The sequence below is a fragment of the Mucor mucedo genome, assembly GCF_025094135.1.
Source record: "Mucor mucedo strain NRRL 3635 chromosome Unknown EV154scaffold_315, whole genome shotgun sequence".
Lineage (NCBI taxonomy): Eukaryota > Fungi > Mucoromycota > Mucoromycetes > Mucorales > Mucoraceae > Mucor > Mucor mucedo.
The window spans coordinates 1-11,927 of NW_026252599.1; the positions used below are offsets into that span (position 1 = coordinate 1).

The following is an 11,927-nucleotide window of genomic DNA, read 5'->3' on the forward strand; positions in this document are numbered from 1 at the left end:
ACTTGCATCAGCTGATACATATACCCTACATAATCAAGAGAATGGGGTAAGCTACAGCTATACATTAACGTCATATACATAAATATACCAATACATTTTTTACAGTCCACTTCGATGCTATTCTGCTCGGTCCCTTGAGAGATCGATTGGCTCTTACAAAACGCGTATTCGATCCACTGTTCATCCCGGTGTTAACGCTGGAAACATATTAGAAACGAGAGCCATTTTCAAGTTCCTTAAGATAGCCAACATCTTTGATTTCTTTGCTCTGACGGCCACCATTGACAAAGAGACCAATTTTGTACAGCACCCTTCCAATGATCCTTTGCTTCCGCAACTCCGGTCTCCTTTCCTCAATTGTCCATACAGTTCGATGGTCGTAGGAGATCTTTTGGAACACGGTAGATCAAGTTCTTCATTTGATAATCGATATCGAATCATGCCATGGATTTTTGCCTTGATGAATTGCCTGGCTCGCGTAACAGGGATCCGACAAACAACAATTTCGGCATTTCACCTGAATCAGCAACTGGTGATATCGAGCAAATTGTTCAGCAATAACCATGTCTACGTATCAGACTTGTATAAATCAAAAAATAGGTCAAGCACTCGTGGTGGTGACTTCGTTATGTTCGAAGCTGTGCATAAGAGCGGGTGAGTGGTATTTTTTTATACCTTCGTATAATATTTATTAACTCTCTTTGATTTTAGCTCATCCTATCGAGTCACAAACAGGTATGTTTGTAAAATCTTAATGTTTTTTTCTTTTGTGTTGGTTGAAGGGGGTGAAGGCTCCCATTATGTTTATCGCGAGCTGACAAAAACTAACGGTGTGTCTCCTTTGTCGAAGTCGATTCCTAGGGTACAGATGTTTGATCGTGGTCAAGAAAAGTTTGTTGTCTTCGATGCCAGAGACATTGTGTCCTCCATTGGGTTGTTGAATTCTGCGGACGGTTCTTCGTACAAGTATGTCATCAGAACTGGAGATGCTTTTAAACCCGATATGAAAACAACCGCAGGGAAAATAAGTGCGCTAGAATAAAAAAAATATTCAATCTCCTTAAAAAACGTTTTTCTCTACAAAACATACTACTTCTTGTAGCACAAAAAATCACTTATTTACTTTCACCCTGGTCTTGCCATCAATATTAAATATTTTTAACATTTTCTCATATTAAAACAACTATAAAAAGCATTTATTATATATCTATGTCAAAAAAGTACGGGTTTTCCATCATTTACTCTTTTTTAGTTTTGCGGTAGCAGTTTAAGCTTAAACCGTTACCGCCGGTATCCGTTTAAGGTGCAAATAAACCGCTGGAAAATTTTGAGGTGTACGCTGCTAACATCGAACAAAATATATTGAGATCTTAAATAGGAGATGTATTAATATAGACAAGCTCCGTTTTTTTTAATTTTTTTTTTTGAAAGTCAATCTTTTTCCAAAACCGGTTTTTTAAAAAAATATAAAAAATAAAAAAATGGGGCTCCCCTTCGGGTCGCTGATCCCATTTTTAGAAGGCATATTAGGCCAGTCCTCCGACCACATATTTTTTGACCTGCGCTTCGCTTCGGTAAAAATACGCGGTTCCCGGAGGACCCATCAGCAAACCCAAAGTTGATTTTATAATTATTGAGATATTCATATTTGTTTATTTATTTTTGCTTTTAAGTCAACATCCACAGAGGTTCATGGTAACTTGTGAATGAGATGTATCGTCCGGAAGAAATTACGTCTTGATTAGTGCAAATATTGTCAATGAAAGTTTTTAACTTTGTAGTTGATTTTACGAAATTAGGAAGCGAGCTTTGGATAGCATGTTGGCCCAGGAAAGAAACTATTGCCGTTCTTTCAGTGGAATTTTGATTGAAGTCGATGTTGAAGTCACCAGCAATTACGATGTTAATATATGGGTGTCTAATTATATCTTCCAAAGATTCGAGCAAAAGATCAGTGTTTTGTGTTGGACTAGGTGAAGCATAAATGCTACAATATATTGTGGAATCAATTGTTACTGTGGACACGCTTACCGACTAGGAGTTGACATTGTTACGAAAAATTTCGGAGGAAGAAGTCATACTCTCACAAATTACATTATCAGAGACGTAACAGCAACATCCTAAAGGTTTACGTGTAGAGTTTGTACAATCTAAGGACAACACCAACTTAAATCCTGGTATGACGAAGTTATCTGTCAGTAACGTCCAAGTTTTGTTAGGAAGAATCATATCCGATGAAAGATATACTGGATCATTTGTGATTTGATTTAAATGAGCCTGGAGACTCTGGACGTTGTGCGAGATAATTTGAAAGTGCTCTTTTTTCGTCAACTTTAAGAAAGTGGGGTTAAGCATGATTGTTGGTTGACGTTGTATTTCTAGGTATAAATCACTGCTTTTTTCGGATGATAAGGCCTTGGCGGAACAAAAGGGTTGTTTTTGCATACAAGGGTCAAGCCATTAGCAGTTGTGGCACTGGAATAAGCAACGTAAATTAAAGATCTTTGCATTTTATGCTTCCCTACATCATACACAACAACATTTTCGTAAGTACCGCCTTGAGATTTGTGGATTGTTGAGGCTTCTGCGGGAACAATTGGAAACCGTTTTCTGTTGACCCTCAAATTTGTTCTGCGGTTACTGGTTATTTGCAATGACGCCGGCTCAATCATAGTCCAGTTGTCCAAGACCGAACTAGCTCTTGATCTTAAAGCAGTTTGTTTTTTTCTTAAAATTGCCCCACTTGTTTCATCATCAAACTTGATCCATATTCTTAATGGCTTCTTTTCGCCACCAGATGATCCTTTAAGCGTGCCATAGTCAATCTGCTCTAAATAACCGGTGGTGCCATTTACATGACCGTCCGATGTATCCAAGTTTGAAGTGATCATATACCTTGTTTCAATTTGTAATCTAAGGCGCTTCATCAATCCCAGATTTTTGACAGTGTACACTGAATCATTAGCCACAGAAGCAAGTATGTGCTTGACAGCAACATCATTTGCACAATCTCCTAGAACCCGGTCAAAACCGACAGATACGGCATCTTCAGTTGCCATGTTCGCATGGATAGCGCTATTCCTATTACGAACCATATTGTTGGTGTCGAATAATCGAATAGGCCTTTCTTCAGAACTAGAGAGAGCACTGTTTCCTGAATGAGGAAACACGGCCTCATCATTTTTCAATTCATTTAATTCTTCTTCAGTGAGCCGTAAACCCCTGCTTTGAAACAATGCCACATCATTTTGAGTCATTTCTCCAACAGCCATGTTGTTGAGTGCAACAGCAAAATGAAAGTTATCTCTTTGTCTCATGATCTGTACCAGCCTATGAACTGCAAACGTTTTCCACAATCGTGTAACAAATGTTGCAAAATAAGGGTCTGACGGAGGTTTGGTAGAGTACAAAGGTGATGAAGCTACTGGGGATAGCTGGTAAAAATTACCAAGGACTATAACTGATACACCTCCAAAAGGCAGCAAAGAATCGAAAATATATCGTAGTCTTTTGTCGATCCAAGAAAAAATAACATCTTCAACCATGCTTATTTCTTCGATAATAAGAACTTTTAAATCCTTCAATGCAATGCACATAGAATGGCTTACATCGGCTGATAGTCTATTCACCTCGCCCTTTCCATACTGGCTTATTGGCAATTGAAAAGCACCATGGAGGGTTTGACCGCGAAAGTTAAAAGCAGCTTTTCCGGTAGGAGCTGTGAGTAGCACTGATGGGGTGTTGGTTTTAAGATCTCGGTCATCATCAAATTCAATGCTAATTGCTTTACACAATGCTTTTATCAACATGCTTTTGCGGACACCTGCAACGCCAGTTACAAAATGATAAAATGGGGCAATTGTTTAAACGGATTCATTGCTACTGCTAAACATGCGCACAGTAGTCCTGTCACGATTATACCTAATGTGGTTCACAGAATGCATGACATACTCACTTTGTGTTTGGTTCAACTTTGACACTAGTTCATAGAAATTGGACTTGGTGAGTCTATCAGGCCTAGAAAGCTTTTCAAGATACGTTTTTTGACCATCGTTGTTTCTAGCTGTCCCTTCACACAAATCATCCGAGAGGTCGTTACTACGATGGTGGTCTCCTTCACATGAATCATCAATATCAACTGTATACCTTCCAAAATCATTTTTTTGATCATAGTACTGAGTCGAACCACCAGTAGACTGACCCTCGTCATTTTCGTTTTCATCTTTTTCATTTTCTTCATTTTCATTTAAATGCTCTTCGTGAAGTTGATCCATATAAGAGTCGAGGGTTGAATCTTTAATCGCACAAAATTCCTGTTTATTTTCCAAGACCTCTTCATTATTGTTGCAGCCAATCTAAATTGACTTGGTGTTACACAGGATAGGATCTTTTCTATAAATACGTCCCTTTTTTTTCTTAATAAATATTGCTTTAGTTTTATCTTGACTAAAAATCTAGTTTCTTAATAATTTGTAATTGACTCCTTTGTGTTTCCCTCAACTTTCATACTTCTTGTTTATCTTAAGTCTATACTTTTCATATAACAACTAACTCAAAGTTCATATTTCACACTCCACTCGAATCTCTTTATTATTAAAATTGTATATAAGATATTGTTTATAATAACATAATTACATTTCTTTTTAATCTTGGCAATCAGTTTATATTTATATTACTTACGCCCTCTTAATATCATCGTTGATTATCTTCTGATCCTAAAAACTTTATATTATAAGATTTCGTAAGTTGACTAATTCCAGTCTAGTGCTAACTTTCATAACTACTTTATTATTAACATCAGTGTTAATAATCTATATCCACCTTATCCTTTAAGAACTATTACCAGTGTCTGAACAATATTACTATTGAACAGGTCCTCACAGTCAACGTTCAGTAAATCCTCTTCCTCATTTTTCCAAGGACGGTAGAGCATTAACAAAGTTCAAAAATACTCAGAACAATCATTATCAATATTGAATTTGAAATGTCTAATAACCTTCGATTTTGCACGACGACGAAAAAACCCAGATTCGTTCTTCAATTGGAAAACTTTACCAGCGGGAACAGCAGGCAGGATATACCCTGACGATTCGTTTTCTTCTTCTAAGCCCAAATTTTCTTCATTTTCATCACCAGAGCCAATGGTTTTATCAACGTCATTAATTTCGTCAGTTCTTGATTTCTTACCAGTTTTAGAAGCGAATGCGAGTAGAATAATAGAGATAAAAGAGATTCTTTAAATAAAATAGAGGTTTAGTAAAGAAAGGTCTTTAGAGTTGCGAGTTAAGTGAGCACCACAGCTAGTTTAATCAGAAGCTGAACTGAAAATAAATGAGAATAAGTATAGCCTTATATGCTTATAAAATAAAAGATACAATGATAATATATAACCAAGGGATCAATCAGAATGATAATAGAGCTGAATAATATATAAAACTAATAGGTCAAAGTATTGAAATATGAGTAAGATAATAGATGAGGATCTTTATTGAAAGAGAGGTGTTATGGATGCCTATTTATAGTGATGGATATATAATCCAGTCACTGAAATTAAAGAAATTAAATAAATTTATGAAGGAGAATGGGATAACTGCGCCTAGTAAGAGGTCACAGATCTATGGATAAGAAAAAGATGGAAAGAGGTAGTTTTGACAGGTGCAAGCCCGAAAAGGCGTTATGCACTTTGGTAGGTGATTAAAAGAGAAGATAAATTGAAAGTACGCTCGATTTGTCGCGTAACACCAGGTTCTTTCCTACTGATTTCAAAGTAAGCACAAAATTGAGTTAAATTGAGAAAATTCAATGGATCCGGTCTATTGATATAGTGCTCAATCAATCCAGGAACAAAGCAGTCGGTTGAATTAGGTGTTAATTTGATTAACTCATCTTTTCCTTTTAAAATATGTGTCCGTTTCTCAGGTCTAGAAGTTGGAATGAATACTGTTACTGTGTTTGCTTCAACCATTCTGATAGCCAGAAGATTATACGCAGCTTCTTGAGCGGACACCTCACTGGAATTATAGTATGTCGATGCCAAAGACCTTAACATATTAAACGAGGTTGAATTGGGATTTTCCTTCTCTTTGACGTATATATCTTCCATGGTTTTACTTAATCCACGGTCAGTCTTATTTATATAATCTAAAACATAGGCACAACAGGCGTAAGGGTCGATAATAAACTGTATGTCCATGTTTGATCTAAAGAGACTGCTAATTTTTCTGTTGTAGTTATTAATCACGATAGCATTTGGTGCTCTTTTGATATAAATTTTGTTGAGTTTCAAGGGGGATCGTAACGCAAGAACCTATGTTTGATATGATGATATCTCAACTATATCCAAAAATGGTTCAAACGACATCTCAGATTCTGCCAAAGTCTTATAATTATTGTTGATGTAATCCATGATACGGGCATTTATGCCGCGTAATTGCTTAATTTCATCTGCTTAATGTTCTTCTGGATTCAATGGTTCCATGATTTCGGTCTGCTCCATTGGAGGAAATGGAATATTAAATCTGCATTTGATTTCGTTACCCCCTCTTTTTCTTCTATATGTACTGGTATGTTTATTCGTTTGTCTGGTTTTGATGAGGTTATTCCAGGTAGTTTCTGTACTTTTAGACTCCACATCATGATGAGGGCTACCACCCCAAATTTTGCTGCAAGTAATTACTTTGTCAAAGAATTCACAAATTGAGCTCTTCATACTGGCGGCTTCGTCTCGAGTTGCACATTGTTTATCTTCGAATTTGGGTGACTCCTTCAGCCAAATAAGCATATGCACGTGGGGAGATCCTGTATTTGATTACATTTTAATTACGCAGGAAAAAATCAATTGTAATCGCAAATTTACCTCTGTGTTGAAATTCAACTCTGAAGAAGTACTCGTTGATGCTAAATCTAGCAAAAGGCCCTTCTTCGCCAAGCCAAGTCTTTTTCAGTTCTCGAAATCTGTGATCAAAATATCTGGCGGTGGTGATGGGGTCAGCTTGTAACAATCTGGCATTTTCATCGCATGATAACTCTTCAGCTTCATCTTCTATCATAACATCGCCTATAACTTTTTTTAATATGAATAATAGTTCGTTCCATTTGGTCTCAGCAGCAGAAACAGTTACAAACAAAGTTGGAACCCCCAATTGTCTGATCATAGCCATAGAATTTTTCTTATGGTTCTTCCAATATTCTTATGATGAACGGATACCTAAAAATGTTTTAAAAGCTTGATCCTTGTTTAAAAGATTGGAAACATAATCTTCATTTGACACGTCTTTTGCTGTAAAAGGAATGCCATCAGCTCCATTGCTGCTTCTTTTTTTAAAATAGTGCTGATATTCGAACTCATCTTAGTAAACAAGCATTTGCGATCCATATACAAAAGTAGATCAGGACGCATTGCAGCTCTTCTATCAAACCTTCGTATAACGGACTTTGCCAAATTGCCATAGGAAACTGACCCTGACCCTTCCAGATTATGACCGTAATAAACGTTTGGGAAAGATAACAAATCACTACCTTTGTCTGTCAAAACTGATATAGGTGTCATTCCTTCCCCAGGAGCAAGTCAAATTGTGAAATCATTGTCACTGGTAAGAATCGATTCTGTTGTACCTGCATTTAATTGTTCATCTTCCATCTCACTCTCCGCAGGGTTGGTTTCATTGCTTTCAGGTTCAATCCCTTGTTCATCAACAGTGTCATTATCATCCTCGTTTGTCTGAACAGGTACATTTGTGTCTATGTTGTTTTCATTTCATTCATTTTGATTTGCAATTTGAATATCATATTCGACGTATAGGTGTAGATTGCAAATATAGAGCGGCATCCCATATGTTGACAGGACTGACATTACCCTTTATGTAATCTTTCAGGAATATTAATTTTCTTGCTAAACTGATATGTATTATGCCAGTAGAATTGTAATTACGAGGCAAACATCTCACAGTGGTATCAACATTAACAGGAACGTTAACAATGCCTCCATTGGTTTTGTATTGTCCCAAAAGCCCTTTATGTGACCAAATTGACTGAAATACATGTCGAGGGGATACCAAACGCTCTTCAAGTCTTGTTAACAAATCGATACATGCTACTTTATCCGGAAAATGAAAACCATTTTCTAAAGCGATTGTTGGTACTCTGCTTTTTTTGATAGAAACTTTACAGGTTGAACAGAAATAATTCTTCTCTGGGTTGCCATCTTTCATAATCATAACGTTGTTTAAATCCTCGAATTTGTGATTATCAACGGCCCAAAATGCTACCTCTACAACGTCACTTTCGCATTTCCATTTCGATAGCATTGTCTCCTTCTCAACCAGGGATACATTTTTGAGAAAAAACAATCCTCCACAACATACGCAAACTAAAGTTGGTCCCTCCTTTGTGCTTTTTTCATACTTTCGTCTAGTATCCTCCCATGATGAAATCTATGATATGTTGATTCAGGGTTAAATACATTTGGATTTGTTGCTATCGCATTTATACTAACGACCGTTCTTTGGCGCCTTTGACGTCCGTAGTTCCGCTGATATTTACGTTGCCTTTCTCTTCTCATTTCTGGATCCTCGGTTTCTACGCTAAACCTGTCTCTACCTACACCAGTGTCCTCAGTAGCTTCGTCTTCAGATGACTCAGGTTCATTCATTTGTGGGCGAGGCCTCTTTCTGTTAATCTCGGCTATGGCTTCGAAGACATCTCTTGATATTCTTAAGACAATCTTATTTGAAACTGCTTCATTTAAAACTGCATCAGAAACGGTCTCCTTTAGACTAGCCTGGTTAGTCTTGCAAGACTCACCATCATTAGATTGTGGTACTCTTCTCAATTTGCGAAAACGTTTTTGGCCATTGCCTTGTTCGTTAATCACATTTTGTTCAGAAGCTGAATTACTTGACAGATCTTTCTGTTTTCCTTTATCTCTCTTTCTTAGTTTATCTTTTGCCATAATTTTATGTTTGTTCAATTTAAAAGATTTCAAATGAACAAGCGTTCAAGATTGCTAAATGGCCTTCCATATATGGTAATAAATTTATTGATTTCTATCCAGTTCTCAGCCTATTTGACTAAGTAAACTACGTCTAATACGCCAAAAAGAAATGTTATCCTTGAACTAGTACAATTCGATTTTACTAAAATATCGGCAAGATTTTTTTTTTCTTTTGTTCCTGTTTTACCGTTTCATTTTTCGTTTTCTCTGTTTCAATTTAATTTCTCAATGAATTCTCAAACTCGCCAACAAATTTTTCTCCTCTTCGAAATGTTAAGACAACAACAAGCTGTTCTTTATGCATTTAGTGAAAGCATTCCAGCCGAAAACTAAGAAATTGTAGACTTGTTGCACCTTACTGTCAGTAATGTGCATTTGCTTAGAGAACAGCAATTGCAGTACGACTTTTTTGCTGCCGATTTCTCGAGTGAATTTGGAATGGCTATTACATCCTTGCCTTTGTTTATGACCGCGGCAATTATCACCAGAACGCGAACTGTCGGTGTGGGTGCCACAAGAGTGTCTGAAAGATACACTTTTTGGAACGTACATGTCATGAACTCATTTCATCATGTCCTAGATTATGCCTTGATTTTTAATCCTTGTGAAACCTTGTTCTACAATTTAATATCAGTATCTTTTGTCCACTACCAAACTCCCTGTAAAACCTTGCACTCAAAAATCACATCAGTATATATTGCCCGTCACCGAGCTCCTTGTAAAACATATCCTAGATCTGTCTCTCAATATTACTCCCGCTTCCTTGTCTGACTCAACCTTAGTAAACCTTTTCCCGATCATCTATTCCTTTTATTCCTAATCCTGTTTTGCCGCCTGTGTCAAACCATAAATATTTCCCGAACCATCATATCAATCAATGTCAACTAAATCCAACCTATTACTACTCGTCAAATCTCAATTACTCAGCGATGTCAATAATCTACTCATGACATACAGTATGTTCCGTAAAATCTCTTGTTAATCTATAATTTAAATCCGTCGTAGTTTTTCACATGTATTAGAAGTAGTATAAATAGATGCTAGTTATTTATTAAAAAGACGTTATTCTGGATCTTAGTCTTAACGCCTTCCCCTTCTCAGAAATAAACCTTCTTTTAATTATCATTTTAACTCTGACTCTCGTGTCACCAAGTAGTCTTCTTTCTGTTCTTGTTCTGTTCCTGACAGCACAACTGTCATGAACCACGTACTTTGCACTTTGCCCCTGACCACGAATCCCCGACTATTGAAATGTTCTGGAATCTCATGCTGAGATTCAACAACCCCAGTGTCTAGAACCTTCCAAGACCTTCGAAGACTATCCACGCAATGAACGTCCGCTTCCAAGAGATTAGTAATCATGACTCGTTTCCAAGTATCTCCGACGCCAAGCAATTAGTAATCATGACTCATGGGTTTCGGCCACGTAAGCTGAAACCAACACTAAGACTAATTAAGTAAGCCAAGACATTCTTAAATGCAAACCCATGTTATCTGAAAAGATATAAATACTCCCCCTTTCCATCGCCTTCCCCGTTCCATGTCGATTATCTTGTATTCTTCCCCTTCCCTGTATAATCTATTACTATTATTAAATACTTTATAAACCACTCTTCCTTTGTCTTGTATAAGTAGTAGGTATCTTCTGATATTATTGCTATAATATATTCATAGCCACGTTCCTGACAACAACATCCCAACCTCAACGACGACGACGAAAAACAAGTAGATAGCTTCCGTGCCACAGATCGAATTGGAAGGGAGTCTTTCAGTTAGCTTCTCAACAGGTTGTCTACTCATCCCCATTTTGTGTCAGAAACGGAACAAGAACAGAAAGAAGACTATTTGGTGACACGAGAGTCAGAGTTAAAATGATAATTAAAAAAAAATTTATTTCTGAGAAGGGGGAGGGGTTAGGACTAAGATCCAGAATAACGTTTTTCTAATAAGTAACTAGCATCTATTTATACTATTTCTTATACACGGAAAAAGCTACGCTGGGTTTAAATTGTAGATTAACAAAGGACTTTACGGAACAGATATCATGAGCAGATTATGTGACAAGGATAAGTAATTGATATTCGACGAGTAATAGCAGGCTGGATTTAGTTGACATTGAATATTTAAATTGTTCGGGGAATATCTCTGACTTGACACGGGCGGGAAAGCTGGATTGGGATATGAAGTAATATATGATCGGAAAAAGGTTTACTAAGGTTGAGTCAGACAAGAGGCGGGAAATATATTGGAATACAGATTGATCGTAGGTTTTACAAGGAATTCAGGAAGCGGGCAAGATATACACATTTGATTTTCAAGGGCAAGGATTCACAAGGGTTTAAAATCAAGGCATGATCTAGGACATGATGAAATGAGTTCATGACAGTCGCTCCCTCTTTACGGTCCAGCAACTGTGAGACTCTTTTCACATGGTCGGGTTGGGTGCAAGGTATGAAATTTCTTGATAGCTGATTCACAATGGGTAAGATTTTTTGTAGGTTCCCAAGTTCTATCCATGGTGCTTTAACCTTTCCAGTGTACCAAGTACTGTAAGGTATTTCTATTGAATCCTGATCTACAATGTAATCCACTTCGTATTTTTGATATTCATCTACAATTATAGATGATAATTCACGAATGGGGCGACCAGGGATTTTATCAGGCTTATACGGTTCTAGAAGGTTTACGTGGAACACTGGGTGTATACGCGTTGTTGGAGTTAGGTCCAATTTGTACGCACGGGATCCAACTAATGCTACAATCTTAAACGGCCCTAGACACTTGTAGTCTAGTTTACCAGTTGCGCGTTGTGATTTGATGTTTTTCGATGAGAGCCAAATCTTGTCATTGATTTTGTAACTGAGACGTGGTTGTACGTGTCTATTATAAAATTCCGTATGCTTTTCTTAGGCTAGTCCCATATTGAATTTCATTT

The 11,927-nt window shown here is 37.1% G+C and overlaps 1 protein-coding gene across 1 annotated transcript; it reads left to right on the plus strand.

Moving 5' to 3' along the window:
- Window positions 1-105: 105 nt before the first annotated feature.
- EV154DRAFT_488928 (uncharacterized protein) lies at window positions 106-1,042 on the plus strand (the record flags this gene model as incomplete). Its single annotated transcript, XM_051599212.1, has 3 exons — window positions 106-654; window positions 712-743; window positions 783-1,042. Coding segments are annotated over 3 exons (841 nt in total), but the record flags the coding sequence as incomplete, so codon positions are not given.
- Window positions 1,043-11,927: the final 10,885 nt, after the last annotated feature.